Consider the following 23,272-nt stretch of genomic DNA (forward strand, 5'->3'; position numbering starts at 1 on the left):
CAACTGTACTGCCCCTACTTCCAGCCCATCAATGTGGGCGCATTGGCCAGAGGCCATTCCATTTCTACCTGATCCTTCTCCTTGGATCATGATGTCCTTGAAAACAAAGACTTTGCTTAGGACATATAATGAAGAGAAATAGATTACAGGGAAATGGGTATTAGAACTTGCATCTTACTACCATGTCAGTTTTAAAAGTGTTGGGTGCTTTTTGTAAATCATGTGGGAATGAAGCCACTAGAGGTTACACAGAATGGTTTTATTTGGAATATTAAGACAATGCAGCGCAAGGCAAAGCACCAAGAGCGACAGCGGTGTTGCACCATACATCTCTGCAGTGAAGATAAATTGTAACGCAAAACTGCATCTACTCAGAACTAGCATATACTGTAGTTGGACACAATACAGAAGAGCATAGAGGGAACAGAAACGTGGATAAGAGCACAATACACCTGTAAAAAGGGAAAACGTTTTTAGTCCTTTAAAACCGGAGGCAGTGTAAAAACAGATTTGAGTGCTAGATCGCTCCACAGAGTATTGAGCCCAGGGCTGCAGATGGAACTTCAGAGCAGGAAGTCTTGTTGCATCACGCAAAGTAAGGCCTTAAAGATGCTCATGCTTGAAAAATGCCCGGTTCGTTAGTCCCATCATTGTCAAATCCTGTCGCCATGGCCATCATGGCGAATGACACCAGTGAAGGTGCATACATAGCATTAAAGTGACAGAAAACTTTAACCGTGGTTATATTACACTCAACTGCATATCAGGGAGCAGGAACAAGAAACCTGAACTATATTCTGCAGTTTCTATTTACATATTGCATCATTAAACCTTACTAATTAAGCACACTTAACAAGTCAAAGAAAACCAACCCTTTACCTGAAATAAATGACAAATATGTTGTCTTCGACTTCTGCTTTCAGACCTAATTGGTGTTAAATGCATTCATTCATTCTTTTAATAATAACAATTAATTGCATTTCTATACCAATTTTCATCCTAAAGGATCCCAAAGTGCTTCACATATAGGAGTGGACCCACTTCATTCACCACTGAAGAGTAGTAGCTACCTACCTACGACACAGGGCAGTCATTATTACCAACAGTCCCACTACACACCAGATCAGTTCAATAAGTGAGAAACCGCTTCATCAATTGCACTGGGGGAAACTTTGGAGAGGCCAGTTTGTGCAAGATCAGAGTGGAATTTATCCAGGACGCCAGCATTATGAACCTTACCCATACAAACCGGAATCTTTAGTGACCAAGTAGTCAGGACCATGGTTTAACATCTCATCCAAAATCTTACAGAATCATGATGCTCAGTTCTCTTTTCATGATGCTGTTATTCTTTATCATTAGAATTTTCAATTGGAAATTGATACAAAATAAAGAATAATTGAATTGATTTGAATATTTTGTAGATGGCCTCAAACATGACTAGAGCTACTGTTGTTAAAATTTGCATTCTGAACAGAACAGGTAACTTAATATTTAAGTGGAAATTACTTTGATCTTCCCTCTTGGAGAGCTGAATAACAAACTATAGAACATAAGTGAAAAATCCCTAGGGCAGCCTCTAAAGACAACACTATCCTTTTACTTGGCATTAACAAAAACAAACATTTCTATCTCTTATTTGTGCTCCATGAAATTAGCTGGCATATTTATAGCCAACATATCGTTTCATAACTGTGTCTACAATGCACCCAAATATAAAAAGTACACATTCTCCTTTTTGAGCAGGTCATGCACTTTTCCATGTGGACTCAGAGCTATTTTATGCATTGTCAGACCCTTTGAGACTAACAAATTCTAGAGATCATTTTACTTTGTGCATACTGAACCTGAATTTCCAGGAATACTGTTACTTAATGCGTTTGGGAACCCATTCTTGTGGGACCCTAAAAGTAATGCCATGAAAAGATGTGAATCATTTCAGGATGAATCTTATTTGCATGCAGTGACTCACAATTAAGCACTGTGAATTCAGTCTCACCAACTGTTTCAGCTTCCTCCATTCTGAAAGAATCGCCTAACCGCTTTGAAACTAGCAATGTTCGATCACTTGGAGGAAACACAAGAAAAAGAGCTGGTCAGAATTACTCCTTGGCTTTGTCAGTGCACAAAATTACTCACACTGGAATGGATGTGCCATAAAAAGTGTCCAAATGACTGGATGCTGTCCACAAGAAATTAATAAAAAGAAAGTGTATTTTTAATTTTTTTATGATTATAACCAGTAATGCAAGTTAAGGAAAACTATTGCAATTTCCATTTTACCTGTGCGTTCAAACTAATGTGATAGAAGCTCTCTTTCTCATTTGTTTTCAAACACTTACAGGATAAGGACTTTTAAACCTGGAGTCTATAAGCAAGATTTCTGCACACAAAAGCTTTCATTTCATACTAATGATAATGATCTTAGACATGGACTACAGCCAAGGCAGCAAAGTTCAAATGTTAATGATCGTGGCTTGCTGCAGTCCAAAATAATTAGTTACATTTTCATTTTTTCTTAGAGTCACCATCTGTTAGCTGACATGGTTATTTTAGCATTCATTTTCTAATAAGCTAAGGTTTCACTGAACCGCATTTTTAATTTAAAATCACCCCACAGAATGTAAAAACTAAAATTATGTAGTTGTCAACAGCAGACTGCGTTGTGGGCTCATTATTGCACAAATTCTTAATATAGATTAGTACTTCTGGCTTCATTACCGATGCGCCTTTTATTCTGTAGCGAAACAACAAAAAGAGACCCAAAGTCATCAGAAAATCAACAGGACATAGAGCATGAGAGCAAACAGAAACAGAATAACCCTTCTGTACACCCAAACCAGCATAGTAAATAAAAACTCAGGAAAGGCTTTTTTAGCAAAAGCTAAATTTAAACAAACTTATATTTAGACTTCCAATTACTACAGCAAGGACGTAATCAGACAGGCTCCTGCTCACAATGTTACACTTTCTCTGGTGGCACCTCAGGCAGTTCTTAATGAAGGTGTAGCTGCTATACTCCAGAGGCAAGTCTACCATAACCCTGACACAAAGGACAGAAACGTTATTCCAAACCAGCCCATGAACCACAGTTCAACAGCGATTTGGCTGTGAAGCAATGAACCTGAATTTTGGAAAGCCCTGGGGAATACAGAAGGGGGAAACAACATATATTTGTGTACAACTTCACATCCATGCTGGTGAGGATAATATGAAAAGCTTTAAACAACGTAAGCATGTGTAGATACAAATAAACACTATAGATTTCATATGCATTATATTCCAGCTGTTTGCAAGAACAAAAAAAAACATACATGAATAACTGGCATGTTTACAGGGTGACCCAAAGAAGAGAAAAGAAAATATTTCAAGGTGCGGTAACATGGGCAAGACTTAGGGTTTGAGAGGAAAGCACTAAGGAGCCACAGTTAAAATACTGCATTGCAAACATTAGGGATTTTAGTTTCTTGATTTTTCACAGTGTTTTATTGAAATGTCCCTTTCTAAACTCTCCTCTGTCTCCCCCTCTTATTGAGTCACCCTGTGAAAAACACAAATGCCCCAAAGCAAGTTTTGTTATAATAGAACTCTTTTCTAAAGATTTAACATTTTTGAGAAGCTTTGAATGATTAGTGTCTCTTTAGTTAGTAGGCCAACTTTATTGCACAAATAGTAGTGTTGTAAATCAACACTACACTAGCAATTTGCAAAGAGGATGTTGAGTGAAGAATCTAGGGTTTTCACAAAATAGGCACTTCTGGGTAAATGAAAGGACAGTAAGGGTTTAAATAGTGCACAACACTTCACTCTTCCTCCACACAGGTCTGGATCGTTCCCGTTAGTCACCAGTGAAGTCCTTTTCATTTTGAAATGTTAAACCAGGAAAAGAGAACCTCCCACATACTTGCCTGCCAAATCTGTTCATGAAGAACAGACAGTATGATAGTCCACAATCTTCTAGAGGCAAGCTTTTAATATGTTTTGCAAAATTTTGAAAACCACAGGCTAAAAGCTTTGGTCACTTCAAAACATGCATATGTAAAATTTGTATTGCTCTCTCTAAAAACAGACTACAGTTAAAATCTTCAATAAACAGAGCATCGTTGAGGTTATTTAAAACCCAGAGTCCTATTGATTCCTTTAAATGGGAAAAATTTAATTCAGACTTTCAGACTAAAACAAAATGATGTGCAAACAGACCCTAATCTCTCAAGTTTATTAAATCACCCCAAGAAGCCTTAATGTGTTTGTGGAAAAAGGTGCATGTTACTTGTTTTGGGCATTTGTTTTCGACATTGACCTCTTATGCTTCTATTTCCCAAAAATATCATCCAATATTAAAATAATTTATGTAAATCTATATGTTCTATAAAAAACATAGGGCAACTTCTAAAACACAACCTCTAACTTGGAGAAACACTAATCTGCCCTTATCCTGAATTTGTATAAAAATTACATTTTCATGAATTAGTACTTTAAATCGTGAATATTAGCTAGGCCTTCTTATACCAAAAAGACTAGAGTAAATACCCTTTTCTGTAACAGGTTATTTAATCATAAAAAAGTATCATTGAGATTGAAAACATACAGTACAAATTCTTTTCTTTTTACATGGAGTGCCAATTAAATGAAATGTTGATTAGTGTTGGGATAAATTTCTCTTCAAAGAATTTGGAGACCAACTTTATCTGAATTAAAAGATTGGTGTGGAATCCCCTGTTTTACTACTGTCAAAGAAAAACATTTCCTGCATGAGACGCATATGTATTAAAAGAAATATCAAACGTTTCTTTAATATTGGCCTTGTTCAAAAATATTTCAGTATTGTTCAATGTGAAATTTGTAAGTATAGCCTATTCAATGCCATTCTGTCATGGCATTACCTACCAAATCATTATGTAATTCTTTTTCAGGTTCTCTGATCACTGAAAAACCCAAGATCAGAACCACATCAACATCCTCAATACTGTAACAAAACATGCACCAAATCTTAAGAGCAAGCACAGTACTTTAATATTCTGGCTTTTTATATGCATCATCTTCATCACTGTTCCCTTAAACAGGTATGTTCAGGGTGCATAAGATAGAATTCATTATATCTCAAAATATGTTCTGCTCCATTTGCAAAAACAAAGTTTATATATACCCAGTAAAGCAATATTTAGCAATTATTCCGCATCACAGGAAGTAAAATAAAAGCCATTATCAAGGCACATCGTTTGTCATCTTTTTTATGCAAGCCATGACATTATGCTGGATACTGGAGAGGGTTAGTGTTGAACACAAGTTCTATAGAGTCTGGCAAGACAATTCTTACTGTAAGTGTATTGAATGCACTGTATTACAATAAGCAGTGCACTAAGCAACTATGGAGATCTGATTTGTCACATGAGTATTAACCTAATAAGACAAAAAACATAAGCTTAGGGCTCACACAATGCATCATTGTGTAATAAAATATTTAAAATACAAAAGGTAATAAGAGAGTTTATGTACGTGTTGCAAAGCAATAGGTTGACTATTAGGTCACAAGGATTATCTAGGCTAACTTAAAATAAATATCATGTCCAGCATGACGAAAAGAATCTCTGGGGAAAACAAGACCTCATTCTTAAGGTAAGTCATCTTTTTGATATTGAAAAGTGCAAGAAAACTGAATTAAGTGCCCTAAAACAACACTTCTGCCTCTATTCCTTCATTCGGGGATCTAGAACCTGGTGAGTCTTGCTATTCTGGTATTAAGAGCACATCTCTAATCCACTAGGGTGAAAAAATAGAAAATGCATAAAAAAGCATGCCTAAGGGAAACTGCCGTCAGTGCACATACTTTGTCGGCAGCTCATCCTAGCAACGGGTGGTCCCTTATAGATAACATTGCTTTGTGCTGCATCCATAGCTGCGTGCACCACTGCGAAAACAGTCCTCTTTACAAACTCAAGTCTATGGAGGAACCAAGAGATCTCTCTAAAAAAACTACACTCCGTGTGCAATAGTGCTAGTTCATATGCGTCAATTTAAATTCATTTAAAAAGTTGGTGTGTACAAATGAGTCTTGCACAGGCACCTGTCACTGTTTAATGTGTTAAACATTAAACCATGGGCACAAACTGCATTTACTGGAAGAGACGAAATGTGTGAGGACTTGGTACATTTATGCGTAGCAAACTTTCTTCAATGAGAGGTGCAGACATACACAGCAAGCACTCACCGGCTGGAATTACACTTTCTTTCCATAATTGCCTCCACCAGACACTTAGTCTGGACACATACCCACTGAGGAAAGTGCGGAGAACGCGTTTCACATCTGAACTTGAGTTTTCAAACAGGGCTAATGCCTTTACAGAAAAGTACAGCATTATATGTACTTTTTACAATAAAGAATAGTGATAAATATATTCCCTAAGCATTTATGTCCTATGAGCCAGCAGATTTGACTGCCCTTTGAGATAAATACTGCATTTTCAATTATACAATACAGAACCCCATAGTTGCTTTAAGAGAAAGGAAAAAAGCACAAGTAAACAGTACAACTTAGTGAAAGTTAGCTTGAGTTCAAGCTTTAGGATGGTGCATGCAGACTTCACTTTAGAGCTTAGGCCTGTATTCCAATGCAGGCTTTGCAACGCTTTTGTCACCTAGCAGGAAGCAGCTGAAACAGCAATTGCCAAAACTGAATTGCTACAATTTGTTACTTTTACAATAAAGCTTGACGGGAAAACATGTGCTTGCCAGCGGGCATACTAAATGTGATGTAGGTGATAACTAAAAATAAGAGCTTATAATGTACTTTAGTATTTCGCCAGCGCCAGTCCTCCCCACCCCAACCCCCACATTGAAAAGACAGTACGGAAAGGGTTTGGACACTTTTTTGTTTTGTTTTTTTTGTTGTTGTTTCCAACCCCCAGTCTTTCCTGTTCCGGTTCTTATTTGATCTTAACCGGCTCCCGCTCCAGCCACCGCACCCGAACCTTCTGTTTGTAGTGATATTCCTTCAGGAAGTCCTGCAGCATGGAGGGCAGGGGCAGCAGGCCTATGCCGTCGTAGGTGGTGCAGCGGCATATGGCAGCCCGGCAGATGTGCTGCAGGCTGAAGGGGAAAGTTCTGTTGAGGGGCACGGTGAGCAGGGGCTCGAAGAACATGCAGGAGCTGGGGTCCTTGTAATGCTCCAGCAGGCCAGTGACAGTAGAGGAGTGGAAAACGCAGGGGTCGTGTGCGTCGAAGCTGAAGTTGTGGTTCCACTGCTCGATGCGCGCGTGCAGTGAGCGGTTGTAACGGCGGAAGCTGACGGAAAAGAGGTAGTCCTCCTGGGCAGAGTCCCTGAGCAGGAAAGTGCCCTCGGGCTTGCCCTCCAGCAAAGCCTCTGCCTCGTAGCGGTCCATCACTCCCCAGTAGCAGGGATTGCTGGTGATCTGCAGGAGGTCTGGCACCAGGCAGTGGATGTAATCGATCTGTGTGTGCACTTTCCAGGGCCCCTGCCGACTGAAATGGATTTCCCCGGACATGTGCCGCTGCTTGGGCCTGCGCGACTGCAGGCAGAGTGTGGTCGAGTCCTCCTCCGAGTCGCAGTCCAACTGCAGGGGAGCGGCCGCTGCCGCCGGAGCCGCCGTTGCCAGGGCCGCAGCTCCCCCTGTTCCTGACCCTCCAGCACCCCCTCCTGCTCCTAGCCGGCCGTCCCCAGCACCCTCGCCCATCCCTGGGGCGAGCTTTGGTCCCAGCTTGTAGAGAGAGTTCACCTGAGCTGTGGCTTCAAAGGTGTGGATCTGGGCGTTGGGCGGCGGGTCAACCCCTTCCTCGATGCTGAGCCGCCGCCTCTCCCGCAGCCGATCCTCTTCATCCTCCGGGGACAGAAAGGCGGGATCGAAAGCATCCAGCATGGCGGTGGAGGACTGGGGGCTGACCGGCGCCGTGTGCTGCTTGATAAGGTGCCACTTCTGAGCCAGGTCCGAGCCCGCGGGGAAGGGGCACTTCTCCAGCATCAGCTCGGACAAGTGGATCTTGCGCTTGGTGGAGAAGAGTGCCTTGGAGGAGCGAGAGTGGGAACGCAGGGGGAAGCACAGGCCCACCGTGTCGTGGAGCCGCTGCCGCAGGGAGTGCGCGCTCAGGCTGCGGCTGGTGGAGGAGTCCATATCGTGAATGGAACTCACGCCATACCGCCGCTCCCGCCTCTGCAGCCCGCTCCGGGCCCGGCCGAAACGCTTGTCCGTCTCCAGGGAGCTCTGGGTCTTGGTGGAGCACGAATGCTTCTTTTTGCCCCCCCAGGGGGCATGCCGGGAATACGAGTCTCTCCGGGCCAGCCGGGCACCGCCTGCCGCTCGAGGGTCCTCGCTCTCTTTGTCGATCGTGATCTCCACGATCTGAGGGATGTCGGAGACGCAGTTGTGGCTTCTCCGCGCCGCAGCCTGCAACCCCTCCGAGACGAGGGGCAGGGGGGTGATGCCCCGCGGGGGGCTGGCCGCTCTCTGGGGGGCGGGATCAGAGGGGCAGATGCCTCGGCTGGGATCTATGCCACACCGACCCGAGCTCATCTCCATGCTCTCACTCCGGCTCAAGCCATCCGGATGGAACAGGTTCTGACATCTGTTCTTCAGGTTGCTCCACATCTTTCCCACCTTCTCCATTGATCAGGATACCAAAACCTGAGTCACAAGAATGAGAAAATACATAACTCATTACAACCACGAATAATAACTGGACAAATAAATGACTGGGGAATAGAAGCATCCATAGAAACCTTTTACTTGGAAGTGTTGAGTTATCAAGAACAGCGCTCCCCTGCAGATTACTACAGACTTAACTACAGGCCCGGCTATGGATAGCTTAATTATACTGATTCACATCAGGCAGTGGAACTGAGAGGAGCTAAGACTCTTAAAGCGAGTGCTGGAAGCATTTAGGATAAAGCAATACACATGATTTTACACAAAGAAATTAAAGTAAAAAAGATGCTAGCTTACAGGACTAGCCGTGTATACGGCAGACTTTTTAGTAGCTCTCAGTACAACAGCCCAAATTCTGCAGCAGGGCGGCACGATACAGTGAAGTGTTGCCAGGCAGACTTACAGGGACACAAGGCCAGGGCTAAAAATGAACTTATGGATCTGCTCCCAGCTGATGTGCTGGTATGTACTGTATTACTGTGCCAGTTCAGGCCTGACAAGGTGCTTTTCCTGGCTTCACAGAGAAAAGAATATTAGGAGCAGGAGGCTATACCAGAGCATTCCACAGGAAGTACTGAAAGCCTGAAACCCTGAACATTTTGGGTATTTTCCTTTTGGTGCGCAGAACATACGGTATATGAATGAAACCATACCAATGAAACATACCCAATCCTCCTCAAATACGTATCAGCAGTGTGGATTATCAGCATGATCTGATGCAGAGATCTTTAATGTTAAGGTTAATCTGTTGCTTTTTTAATTTCATTTAAGAAAAAAATCACAAGCCTTTTTACTATTTTAAGAACTTAAACAGAGTACCTCCCCTGCCACACTTACACCATGCAAATCCCTTTAAATTGACTACATGTTAATGGAGTAATAAATCTAACCTAAGGCATATACTGTAAATGGGTTCTGAACCAATAACCATTTGGCAATTATTCCAACCAACACACATTAAGGCACATCCAGCACAATTTATCAGCTGCCTGCCTGACGGGTCCACTGCCTGAAAGTTTAAGCCATGAAAGCCCCCTTTACTAAAAGGTGCTTGGAGAATTTCAAATCAAACGTTTAGCACTTGCAAAGGATTCCAGTACAGCTACTGTTTGTTACGGCTGTGCTGGATCACTTTATGGTAGACGACAAGATTGGACTTGTAAGGAACATAAAATTGGACAAACAAGAGTGTACGAAAATTACATGGTGCAATGAAAGGCCTTAAAATAATGAAAGAGGACTTCAAAACACTCAGCCTTGCACCATGCGCCACAAATCTCACCCCTTTCCGTGACACCGCAGGACAAGTCACGCGCCAAGTAACAGAGAGACTGAGAAAACAGCTGAAGTAACACCATGTTGAAATCTCTCACAGCCTTTCAGGTTTGACCCAATTCATTCTTCACCACTGTTTCCCTGTACACTGGGGCTCCACCTGAACACACCCGGAACAGGGGGCAGACTACATGAATAAACACATGGACTGTGTGCGATTCCAGTATAACTCAGACAGAAAGAGCCAATGCAAGGGACAGGAAGTAAACACACTAAGAGGGCCAGGTGTGTGGTTATCTACGCAGGAGGCGGTTTTCAATAATATGCCTATACATGAAGAATGAATTTAACAAGTAATGGAGTTCTCACAATAACCACACTGCATTTCCTTAGGATAGCCCTGTTTTGAAAGCACAATGCCTGCCTGTTCAAGTCCACTGCCTGAAATCTAAACAGCGTACCTGCAAAAACAAAACAGACTTGCTAAAGGTATAGTTTACTAGAAAAGGTGAACCTTACTTTTATACTTCTTTTCACTCTCCACAGTTACAGTTATACATAACTACAGTATCAGATTTTCACTTTTCTCCCTAGGTATTACATGAGTTCCAAGCATAAAGGATTTTGTACGTGACAGATAATCTCTTCTTTTCTGTGGAATAATACAGCAAGGAATAAAGTTCCTATTTTCTGAAGCGTATGCAATTAATTATCTGTTTCAGATAATGTGACCCAATTTTGTTCTATTCTATGAAAGAAAAATCACCCAATGCTGGAAAAAAATGTCTGAAAACTGGAACTCCTGGTCACAGGCCAATTCAACACAATTCACAGTGAAAAAATACTGACAATTGGTTTTAAAGACGACAGTATGGGATAAGAACATAAGACAAGATGACAAAGCAGCACCTGGTGTGTCTAACTCTTTGGAGATTAGATAGATCAATTATCCACAAAGCAAGACAACAGCTTCCAGCTATTACAGCAGTGCAGTTACAGCACAAACACCTACAGTAATCGCTCCCCTGACATCAAGGACAATGAACAGAATAAGATAAAATAATGAAGTATGTGGAATTGAGTTTTATACTACAAAACATACTTAATACACACACATAAATAATAAGCACAAAATGAAGCATAGTGCCTAAAAAGAGAATTTAAATTCCTGGAGAATTTAAAAGGCAGCCTGAAAACACTGAGCTATGTAGGGAGCAAGGCAGTCTAGTTCTCGAGGTGCAAGATTTAGAGCACACAGGTTTTTATTGTGATTTTGGGTAAACTAGATAATCCCTGTGTGACTACTGTGTCACGCAATCACATTACATTTAATAGCCTATAAACATGTGTCCGCATATCTGCAGCGGAAGATAAGTGAATAGGGCACTGTCAGCTCAAAATACTCCAATTACTGTAGCACTCAAACTCCTTGTGACAAAGACAGGCAACCTGAATTGTAATTTAGGTATGCATTGATTCCTATAGAGAGAGAATAATTAATGTCATTTTACAATAAAAAATATTAACAGACTACAACAATTATTCTTCCCTTTGTGAAGAATAGCAAATCTGAACCCGGCCTTCTTTCTGAGTGGGTCAACAAGCAATTCTGATCCATTGGCAAGGGCAAACGGGGGTTTTGTTATTCAGCTACCCTTCAGGAACATTCAAAACTCTGCTGTGTGTGAGGGTAGAAACAAAGAGTAGAAAAAAAGAAACATAAGAGATTCTTCCTTCAAGAAACGTAAGAGATGGGAAATTCCATCTTTCTTAACTGCTATCCCAAAAACCCAGTGCTTAATCAGCATGGCAGCATACAGTGACAAAAACATTTCTGTTGAAACAATTCTCAGAATGGGAGTTCTGTTATGAATATGTAAAGAAACTTTCATAGTACTGGACGTCTGCAACCAACAGAAAAGTTATTCTGACACTAAAGTGTCAAAGGCAGCAGGAGGACCTGCAAGGAGACCTATCGCAATATCCAATACTCCAGGATGAACTTGCACACTACTGAGAACTTAAAGTATCAGCTCAGTGAGATATTTATTCTGTTTCACCTGACACACGATTTGGAGCAGGACTCAAACTGTAGCCTCTCCAAGTAATTCAGTGGCAGTGCTTCAGGTCTGATAACAAGATGGCAGCATAAAGGAACTGCAATGGATGGGAAAAGTCACATGCCGAGAAGATCTAACTGAGAGAAATACAAAACTTGACTGCACACTTGCAGAATGCAACTGAAAATAGAGAATATTATCTTATTCAATACTTCCATGAAAATTGATTTTAATGGGTTACAATAGCTTAGTTTTTTTTTTTTACATATTTGCAGACGGGTCTGCTGAAGTGGATCTTGGTAAAGTACTGTACCTTGGTCAAGGGCACAACAGTAGTGTCTCACCAGAGAGCCAGGTCAGGTCCAATCAGGTATCAGAGTCCCAGTCACTACTCTACACTGTCCTATGAAACTCCACAGTTTAAGCATAATTTACATCCTATTAATCAGGTGAGTCTTCATATAACCATGTGCAAGAGTTCAGAACCATGCGTAAGAGTTACATGAAAAGAAAACTGGGTAATGCTTCAGAAAAAACACAAACGTACCAATTTGTCACAGAGCAAAGTTCCCATAATTAAACAGTTTCAAATACTAAAGGATCAGAGCAGATTAAGCCAACAACACAGGTCTCCAAAATCACAATGATCCGTGACTACATACTTCTTGTACATAGCTGACATAGATTGACAAGGGAATCAAACCACCGGATGATATCGGATGGAGCCTGCCATTCATTTGATCCAAAGAACTTATGTCGGCTGAAACTACAGCCAGGATTACAATGGGCTATTAGCTCTGGCCTGCTTTCCTCACTGAACTGCCAAGTGAGGCTTCACTGCAAACCGTCTTCAGCCCTTTCCCTCCAAGAGGGCATCACAGCTACAGCTCATTTCTATAACCTAAATAGAAATCCATTAAAATACAATTACCGGAGTTTAAAAGGACTCTTCTAAATAAGAAAAGGCCTAATAATCTCCTTTACCCTGATGGAAAACTAGGCAAGATGTCCCATGAAACCTGACACTACATACAGTATGGTACAACAGTCATGGGAGGTAAGCTGTTTTTTTACATACAATCTAAAAACATTTTTCTGAAGGTTTATGGGAGAGATTCCTAAACCCAGTCCCTGAAGTCCGCAGCCAAGCAAGGTTTTCATTCCCACTCAAGTCTCATTGATGTTCCTTAATTAATTACTGGCTTAACTGGACCAGTTTAAGAGCTCTTCCATCTCTTAAAGTACAGCTGATTTAAAGAGTATATTTCATGCATGACTGTGGCTCTCCAGGACTGGGATTGGGACCCCTGGTTGAAGTCAATCTGACTCCACTGTACTCGGATAACAGAAAAAAAGAAAGAGGCAGAGGAAAGGATTTTCCATGCGAAAAGCTCCCGGCAGCATGTGCCTGGTCTGGCCCAAGATTCTGCTTCGATCTTACCGATTCAATCAGGACGTAAATGGCCTCTGTTTCGACACATCAGGAAGCAGCGAAGCAAGCCTTTACCAGAACAAACCACATTCCAGACTCAGGCTTTGCTGGGTGACCTTTAGCAACCACAGGAAGCAGAGGCGCAGCCCACGCTTGGAGAACAGCGTCTGTGAGCTAGGTCTCCAAGTGGCAGCATCCCCTCTCGCGCTCCTTAGATACAGGAGCTATCCAATGAACAGCAGTAATTCAGACTTGTAGTGTACAGGGAATTCTGCCAGAGCTTCCCCATGGGCCACATACACAAACAGGGGGCAGTGTCAAGAAGAACCCAGTGCTTTCCCTTGTGTTCAATTTATCAGCACAGTGCGCCACGCAGGAACCCGGCAAGCACGGCCCCATTGCATAGGAGTGTATTACCATACCATGTGTAAATCAAATTAAAAAACCCAACAAATGTTACAAATAAAAACTGAAGTTTTTAAAATTCCATCAGGCATTTCAAGGGGCAGATTAAAAAGATCAAGCTGGACTCCTAAAGGATTCTGGTAATTCAGCGCAAATCCAGAAACAATTCTGCAAGTTTGCCTTAGGACCCCTCACTCTCTACCCACGGCCTCCTGAGACACATATTGTGCTAACCCCTGGATTTAACAACTCCTTTTCGATACTCCCTACCCCTGTGCATTATGCTATCAACACTGAAAACAAAATCTATTGTTCTTTGGGCCTGAGGGCTATAATTACTCTCTCCAGGGGTGGCTTGCTTCCTAGCAGTTGAGGAAGTGGCCTCGCACGATCCTGGCATTTCCCCCAGCTGAGGCCCTGCACTGTGGAAGTACGAGAGCCAGGGAAAGTGCTGCCAGCCCCTCGCTCCCTGCCTTGCTCCCTAGACAGCAGCATCCGTTTGACTCATTGTTCCTCTTACTGGACAGCGCGATAACGGAGTGAATAGAAATCCCAAGACGGACCGATAATGGAAAGAAGTGGCAAAAAAGCAAACGCTCAGGCGGGTAACGGCTTTAAAAAAATGGATTCCTCAGAAAACCTTCCAACTGAGCTGCACAGTTGGCTAAGCTGACATACTAAACTGCTTTAGACTTGAAACGTTCATTTCTTTAACCCATTAATGGGAAAACATAAAAAGCCGCATACATATGTGTGGCTGAACCCAGACTCTTCATAATTTGTGAATCAAAAGTAGCGCATCCCTATTTTCTTCAAGTGAAAAGCAGCCCAAGTTTGATCTGACAGCTGAAAGGTGTGTGGGAGTTCTGCTGAGCCCAGTTTCCACAATGTAAGGAACACCAGACAGGAACAGTAAGAGAAGGTGTGCTCTCGGCTTTTTCACATTCCCTTGCCTTTTGACCCTGGTTTCAAAGTACTTTGAGGTGTCAGAGAGGTCACAAAAACACAAAAGAATAAAAAAAGGATGGCTCTTATTGAAAGGTGACAAAATTGCCACTGGCATACTGAAACTCCAAAATACACTAAAATCATGGACTTTTCTGACCAGAATCTTCAGTATTTTTATCAGTGTGAAATTTTTTCATCTGAGCTTTGTAGAAGACAGAAGTATTTAGTATGCCCAGTAATTCAACTGACTAATGTCTCTGTGGCTTCTGTAAACAGCATCTTGAGAGTAGCACTCCACTCTACCTTAGTTTTAGTAACACGGCTTTGGTAGTCTGAGTCAAACTCCCTTGTGTTTGTGTTTAAGACAATTTAACTTCTCAAAAAACATTCAACAAAGTAAGAATTTGCCGTGGGCAGAAGCATATTACTAAACCAGCAAGTGAAAAAAACTTAACTGTTCATATCACTCAGAAAAAATAGAATACACTTAGAGACCCTGCTCTTTCCTTTAGACACAAGTGCAAATGACAACCATTCACTTTTCTGTCACTGTCTCACTAGAGATTGCAAGCACATTAGTCCAATCTTTGGAAACGGCAATAGCACAATTAAAGAGTACCATCTGCTAATTAAGTGCAGAAACAACTCATTTGCTGCCGCAGTTCACCTGGGCAGCAATAACTGCAAGTCTAACCCAAGGCATTTCCTCACAGCTTGGGCACTGATCTGTTCTACTCAGTAAAAAAAAATACATTTGAAGATACAGACACACAGCAGTAAGGTTACGTATTTAAGATACCTGAACTTCACATTGCAACCACAATTCAGAGTGATATACAGAAAGTCTCTCTCCTATCAGATCATTGCAAGCCTCCATTGATCTGAAAGTACAAAACATCAGAGAAAAAGTACATGGGACCAGGACTGTCATCCTTGCTGCTGCTTTGCTTGACAGTTGATGGTCTAATCCAAAACTGATCCAGCCTTTGCAGGTCTTTTGTTAATGTCAAGGGAACTGACTACTGTGCTGCACATTTAAAAGCTTTGACAGTATTCCCCCTGCTATCCACACATCACCTAATCTAAAGCTTACACCAAAACCAAAATAAAAAAAACAGAACTAAAATCCTGTTTCAGGATCCAGCAATAGTGCTTGAAAGACATTCCTGGGTTTCAAAAATGGAGAGTAACTCAAAAGCAAAAAAGGTTTACGACTGCGGCCCTAACAGATGCTTGATTTACAGCTGTTGGTTTAAAAGTCAATGGTGTACATACAGTACATACTGTGCAAACCACTGCATGGGCCCTTTAAGAGGACAAAATGCTGATACAAGACTAAGCCAACAATGCACCTGTCAGTGGATAATGGGAGTTTTCTGGCCAACAAAAGGTATGGGAAAAAGCATTTTTGTTTCTGCTGTGGTTCTGCGATGCTGATCCACTTGCAGTAACCCAGGGGCTTCAGTTTACGAAAGATGTGTTTATACTGTATCTTAGAATCAGGATGAAAATCTTGGGAGGAAATTTTTCCATGAGGGTTGCCTAATTCCATGCATTTTTAGGTGTTGGCTGTCATGCCTAAGTTTTTGTTTTCTTTTGCCACTACTTGAGCTGCAAGTTTGGTCCTACCAAAGCACAAAACCAACAGAACTACTATAAACAAAAGTGAAGAACAATTAGTATTGCAATTCCTGATGAACAGGAATGTTGGGTTAAGGAGAAGCTTGATTCAAAGAAATTTCCCAATTGCCTTCTTAATAACCATAGGACACTACAGAAAGAAATCTGCTCATCGCTGTTTCCCATTAAGCTCTTTTACAATAAACTAACATAAACCAGAGAATTACCTCACAGAGACAGAAGAACAGGCATCATCCAGGAAAGATCTGGTAAAGGTCAGGGAATGGTCTACTAAACAAAATTGAATTTTGCATGCTAAAAAATACAGTGAAATAAATAATGAAACAAAAAACAAACCCCGAAGTACAATAAAGAGATCTGTCATTGTCACTGAAAACCATGGTCAGGCAAATTTACAGACCTATCAATATAACCACAGCATGTTCCTCTTGTAGGAAGGATATACTGTAATGCAGAACTTCAGAACAGCAGTGTAGCCATATTAATTTTGTTCCTCTTTGTCTTGCTTCTCACTAATCACTTACAGATCCATCAGAATATGAAGAACTGCAGCACAGTCCAAGAAGCTAGGAGTCCTTCAGGACAAGCTTGCGCATCACAGTCCTCTGACTTTATCAGACCACCAGATCCCACCTGAACTGCCCTTGGGTCCAAGACCTGTCTGGGCTGAAAAGACTGTATAGCCTCAGAGTAGCCATGTGAAGTCTCTTTGCCGTTCCTCATTCTGGCCAGGATCAGATACAGCCGCCATGTGGCACACAAGCCTTACCTGTGAGGGTCAGTGCACATGCTTGGTTTGGACAGCCATTATTTCTGATTATTTCCACATTCATGCTTTGCCATCAATGCCTCTCCAGCTTTTAAGGCACATAAACAAACTTCCAAGGAGTGGAATAAAAATACAAAGAGGCACAAAAGCAAAAAAGCCCTGGTTGGGTGTGGAAAGGCCCAGAAACATCATCTGAGCCTCCTTACGTGAGTTTGGAGTTTTACTAGTTTGCAGTTTACACCAACAAACTTCTGCATTCAGGACCCATCTCACACAGCCAGCTCTTCCATTGGACCACTGCTTTTCACACAGGTTGACAGCCTGATTGGTATTCAGCACTTTGTACCACAGAGATTCCACCTTAAAGGAATCAAATGCCCTGTGTATACTGTAACTATGTGCCTTACACTTTTCTCTGATAATTCAGTGACCACAGTACGTGGTGCTGTATGCGGTTTCAAAATTGCATAACGCCTACACTTCCTTTACTTTGTGCAGCTCAGGTGGAAACTGTGCAGAATACATTTTTACCAAATATCTCTTCGCACATTTTTCCTTTGGTGGACAGTGCAGCAACATTAGGTTGCAGTAGAAGAAACATGTCATCTCACATGGAGGAAACCCAAAATTTTAAATCAATTTTAAATACCTTTACAGAGTTTATTTGTCGGGGAGTGTGAGGTCTATTACTAATTTCCACAGCAGTAAAAATTGTGGCTCTTAAAAAGGTTAATAGGATTTAGAATTGGTATTAAGCCACTATGTTCATCTTACATTGATCATATATTAATAGCTCTAATCTGAACTAAATATAACCAAGTTGAGGAGAGACTGCATAAAGCTCTGCATTCTGACTTATTTGGAAATAATAGACTCTCATTATCTCATTGTGTTCTTGGAATTAAATCGCCTCACCACTTGTGTCCAATCAACAGTTTCACTAATGAGGTGACAACAAAAAACAACAATCAAAGCCCCTCAAGTATAACACAATCAGTCATGAATGATCAAATGGTCATTCTGATTAGTCAAAATGGCACCAAAAACATTTAATCAATGTCCAAACTCTGTGTGCATTTAAAAAAAAACAACATACAACCATAATAAGCAAAGTGATAGGTTTCTTCTGATGCTGAGTATAAAAAAGCACGATTAGCATTCAAAGAAAGTTAGGAGAAAACTTGGGTTAAAGGCTGTTCACTGAGATTCCTGGGACACCCAGAACCCTGATATATCTTCCTGCGAGAGACAATACAACATTTCTACAATCCAGAAAAATATTCACTATAAGTTCCTACTCAAAATTACTCAATTTTAATTTGTGGCAGCACAACACTGTGACCAACTTTAAATATGCATATTCACCATTTTAATTCTAGCCTTAAGCATCCTAATTATTTAAAAGAAGAGATGGAGCTACCGCAGTGCGTCATGTCATGGGCGTATGTGCCCCTGGGAATTGAAGCTGCCCTCCTTTCTAATTATAATAACTATCTGGGGGTTGAAATACCCTTTACAATCCTACAATTCATATGTTTCAGAGATAGCAGTCTATATATGAAAGACCACACTAAGCTATTTAAGAAAAAAAATGTTCATGCCCGTGAAGCAACTGCAAATAAATTGGAAGTCTAACTGCTTTTAAAGAGCTGTGGTTGTAGCCAATTACTTTTCACAGTTAAGATAAACAGGAGATTGAGCAAGAAATCTGCTTTGTGAAGTCTTCACCCCTTCCCCCCAAAAACGTATTCCAAGCCTTTGTGAGGTTTAACTTTTTTTGGTTAAGGAAATGTAATTCAAACTCCATTGAATCCTTTGAAGATTGAGGCGGAGTATAAGATTTCAAACTCTAACTCTTTCCAACTATAAGATTAGACTCTAATAAAAATAATAATAATAATAATAATAATAAAAATAACAATAACAATAAAAATCCCAGTTGAGTTATCAAATGTCTCCAGTATTCTCCCATTCATCCATTTTCAATAACCACTTAGTCCAACACAGGGATGTACTGAGTAGGAGCCTAACCCAGCAGACAATGGCCACGAGGCAGGATACACCCTGGACAGGACGCCAGCACATCACAGGACACACACTTAATTATGCACTTACACACATTTCAAGGAGACCTTAGAGATGCAAATCAACCTAGACAGCATGTTTTTGGGACTATGGGAGGTCACCCAGCAAAACACCCCCCTAGCAAAATCTATTATGCAAACTTGAAACAGAAGGCACCCCTAGACGAGAATCGAACCCAGTACAAAAAGTTGTTCCAGTGAGGGAACAACACTTAACGTCCATCCTGTGGTCTGGACAGGTCAGTGTGGAAAAGCACAGCTAGTACTCAGTACTACAGCTAACCTTGACTCTGATGTGACCTCAGAAATGACGGAATTCTGTAGGACAAAATCTCAGGGATTTATAATGCCAACTTTATTGTCCTAAACATTAAAAGCGACACATTATGAGTGGTTATAGTCACGCCAGTTCAAAACATCACTGATGTGTCGGACTTTACAGCAGCTTTGTGATTCCACAGAAATTAGTGACAGAAAGTGAGTTTGCAAAAAGAACACAGAATACAAATTCAAGATTAAGGAAGTTTTTAAATCTTTATATTTTCAATTGTAGCTGACAATGGTTTAACAAGAAGTCCCAAAAATAACTTTATACTGGTCAACTAGATGCCTGACGTTAAAAAAATACTTTTAAAAAAGATCTACAAAAAAATATGGAAGTGCCTTTTAATACAATTCTCATTATGCACTGTTACAACTTGATTAAAAGGCACCAAAGGAACAGACTGTGCATTGCAAAACAGAATGGGTTGCTATAATTATGCTGATTTTGTCCAAGAGAAACCTCTTTACCTCTAGCCAAAACTGTGGCCATGGAAGAGTTTTACTGTGAATATAGATGGAATAATACAATTGAAAATCCTTATTGCATTCATTTTCATTGATGACCTATCCATAACCTTTCAATTTTGACACACTTTTTATGTTATCTTTTGGTGCAAATAATTTGTACTTAAAATAGTTAATTTATTGTTTTTCTACTCTATTTTGGCCCAAAAAGGGTGTACAGGTGGCATCTCTTATGCACTGGATATTTAACACAAACGTACACAAAGATGGTTGATTTCTAATGCTATTAAAATGTTCATAAACTTAACTCAAATCTTACAGCTTCAGAGGAATTAAACCCCTGTAGCCTGAAAAACAAACTGGTGATCTTCTTGACACTTGAAAGATGCCATTACCTTTTAACTTGCTATGGCCTTATTTCTAGCCAGACATAACTCTCAGTCACTAAATAAAGTCCCTCTTTACAAATCCCATGGGTAGCAATTACAGAAGTGTACTGCAACATCAGAATTACAGAATATCTTTACAATTAAATTAACCGAATCCAATTTCATATAGTGAATGAAACCTCCGGTAACACATATCCCCACTATCTGAAGGTCTCTGAAGTTGTTACTACTCACTGCAAAGGGAGGCTAGAAACTAAAATATTTTTTTGCTCAGTCCAGATAACAGTAGATGAACTATCTGCGGTGGCTCACTTTTGGTAATTATGCAAGAATGGCTGGGAGCCACAGAGATCCGATTCTTGATTTAAAGTTGCTGCTACTTTAGCAGATCCTGGTGGAACTCCCAATGTTAATACTATGAGAAGGCTTTAACCACATTTAGAACTCAATTACCTCATAAGGGAGATGCTAAAAGAAGAAAAGAAGACATCAGCTGCCATCTGTCACACCTCAAGACTATTACAATGCCTTCCCAGAACAGTAGTGCAACAATCACCCTGCATACTGAACAGTTGTGCTTCCTGACATTCAGAAATTAAAGCCTGTATTTCTTAAATAGCGTAACAGAGTCGACGTCACACATGTATGCCGGCCTGTAATCTTAACAAGTTTACACTTGATTATCCGAGAAGATTTTTTTTACTTGTAAAAGCAAAATTAAACAACCCTGTTTAAAACCATCTTATCTGGAGGTTTTCATTCTAGTTTATTACAAGTATCATGAACAAGTTATGCCATGTGCAGTACAGATAATCAGAAGCTAGTGAATACCACTGAACATGGATGGAATTCACGAATTTGTACTTAATTGTCATAAATACCAGCTGATGAAATTTAACACAGCTATGCGCTACTGTGTGTCAGTGATCGTCTGTGAAATGCAGACACCAACAGATGAAGCTTACCTGATCTTTTGAAAAGAAACTTCGTACAGTATTTGCCATTAGAATCTACGTTTGTAGCTTGTACAGTATAGTCTGCAGAAACAATCAGTAATCACAGACAGGGGCTGCCAACATCATACCCAAATGGCAAAGTAAAATTAGCGGCCTATTTTTTTATTCGAGTACGAAATCTATGAGGAGTCTCTTTGCCAATCACATTCTGCAGCGCAGGAATCTCTTAACACGCTTTTGGGCAAAAAAAATCTTGAATGCATACAGAAATTACAATTGTAGTTATTGTAATGTAGGCCGTCGATTTATACATTTATACCCCCTTAAACAGCCCATTATTACGAGGAATGAGAAGCGTCAACTACACCCCCAACCCAACACTTCCAAAAGCTTTCAAAATAGGGATTTTTTCTTCAACCTACCTTTTTTCAGCTGCTCTCTTTTGTCTGCAAAAAACAGCAAGCAAAAGAACCAGAGCTCATATCCCTCTGGCGGTGCGGTTCAGAGGGTAACACGCGGTGGGAGCAGCTATCACATCGCATTCCTATAGCTCCATAAACGTGTGAATATAAAAATAAAAAATGTGGGGGGAACAAAATCTTTCTGCCGTACCCCCCCCCTCCCTCCTCCCCTTCTCGGTAACCGCTTCCCTTTCTCCCTCTTGCCTCTTCCTGACAGCCAGTATGATGGTCGCCAAGAGAAGCAGAGAAAATAATTGAGGGGGACTGCCAGCTGAGTCGCAGGCGGGGATTGAATGGCAACGCGAAGCTCCAATGCAGTTCGGGGCCGGGGCCACTGCTTCCGATGAGGGGGACGGATAGGGAAGGACCGCAGCCTGCGTCACCCCATAACGAGCACGGCAGGGAACCAATTGCCATACGGAGCGGCCTGTTGGCAGCCACTTGGAAACGTGGAAAGGCGAAAATGGGGGAGTTAAAAAGTGCAGTGTAACGTGAAGATAAAAAAAAAATTTGGTGGATGAGACAGCGAGTCTACAGGGAAGACAGAGTATCACTGTGCTGTAATATGCTGCTCATGGCTGGGCGGCTCTTTTTGTCACTGCGTTAACTTAGTACAGCTATGGATACTTCTTACACACGCAGGAAACGATGTAGCAGTAACAGCATGTTTGTTTGGTAATATTGTTGCTAAATGGAATATATGATAGTTCTGACTTGCGAAGCGTATATCGTTAAAGCGACTTGAAAACTGACTAGTTTCACAGTGAACAATCTGGGAAGAATTTTACAAAGATGCCCAATGTGACCTAAAGAGCATTGCGATGGTGTACAGAACATAATTATAGTAGTATCGATTTGTAATGACCTCCTCTGCTTTGGGAGCATTAGTTTGTCTTTGTTGTAAGAAGAGTAAAGCACCATATTAGTAAAGTAGGTTTTATAATTGATTACAAGAAAAGTAGCATAATATTATTTATTGGCATATTTGCACTTTCATCTCAACTTGCAATTTAAAGACGAGGGGTAGTAATGTACTGATGCTGAGTCCTTTCAGTTGCAAAGAAACAAGTAAAGCGTTACTTGTTAATTCCATGCTGAAAAGTAGAAAAAAAACTTATAACTTATAGCCTTTTTCAGGTGTCCAATCCAGCAATTGAGTAATTTGTAGTTATCATTCTATATATAAGACGTATACTGTATATAGGTGATGATTATATTTTCTCACGTACAGTACATGTAAGTGATATTTTAAATTTGGATTTAAGGATCATTGATTCAGAAAGACTGCAAAAGCTGTACTGCTCTTAGGCATGGTGTAAGAGTACAGAATTAATTATATTTTTGCAAACAGCTCGATTACTCATGGCAATGTGACTGAAACTCATGACTCCGTCCAGAAATATGTG

At 40.8% G+C, this 23,272-nt stretch overlaps 1 protein-coding gene across 1 annotated transcript; it reads right to left on the reverse strand.

Annotated features, from left to right (window-relative positions):
* Nucleotides 1–240: 240 nt before the first annotated feature.
* On the reverse strand, nucleotides 241–21,896 carry socs5b (suppressor of cytokine signaling 5b). The gene is given in 4 exon segments (XM_088934294.1): nucleotides 241–7,618; nucleotides 7,621–7,661; nucleotides 7,663–8,636; nucleotides 21,828–21,896. Coding segments are annotated over 3 exon segments (1,692 nt in total). The 5' UTR covers nucleotides 8,619–8,636; nucleotides 21,828–21,896; the 3' UTR covers nucleotides 241–6,923.
* Between the last annotated feature and the right edge of the window lie 1,376 nt (nucleotides 21,897–23,272).

The sequence above is a fragment of the Atractosteus spatula genome, chromosome 15 (genome assembly GCF_055471065.1).
Source record: "Atractosteus spatula isolate fAtrSpa1 chromosome 15, fAtrSpa1.hap1, whole genome shotgun sequence".
Lineage (NCBI taxonomy): Eukaryota > Metazoa > Chordata > Actinopteri > Semionotiformes > Lepisosteidae > Atractosteus > Atractosteus spatula.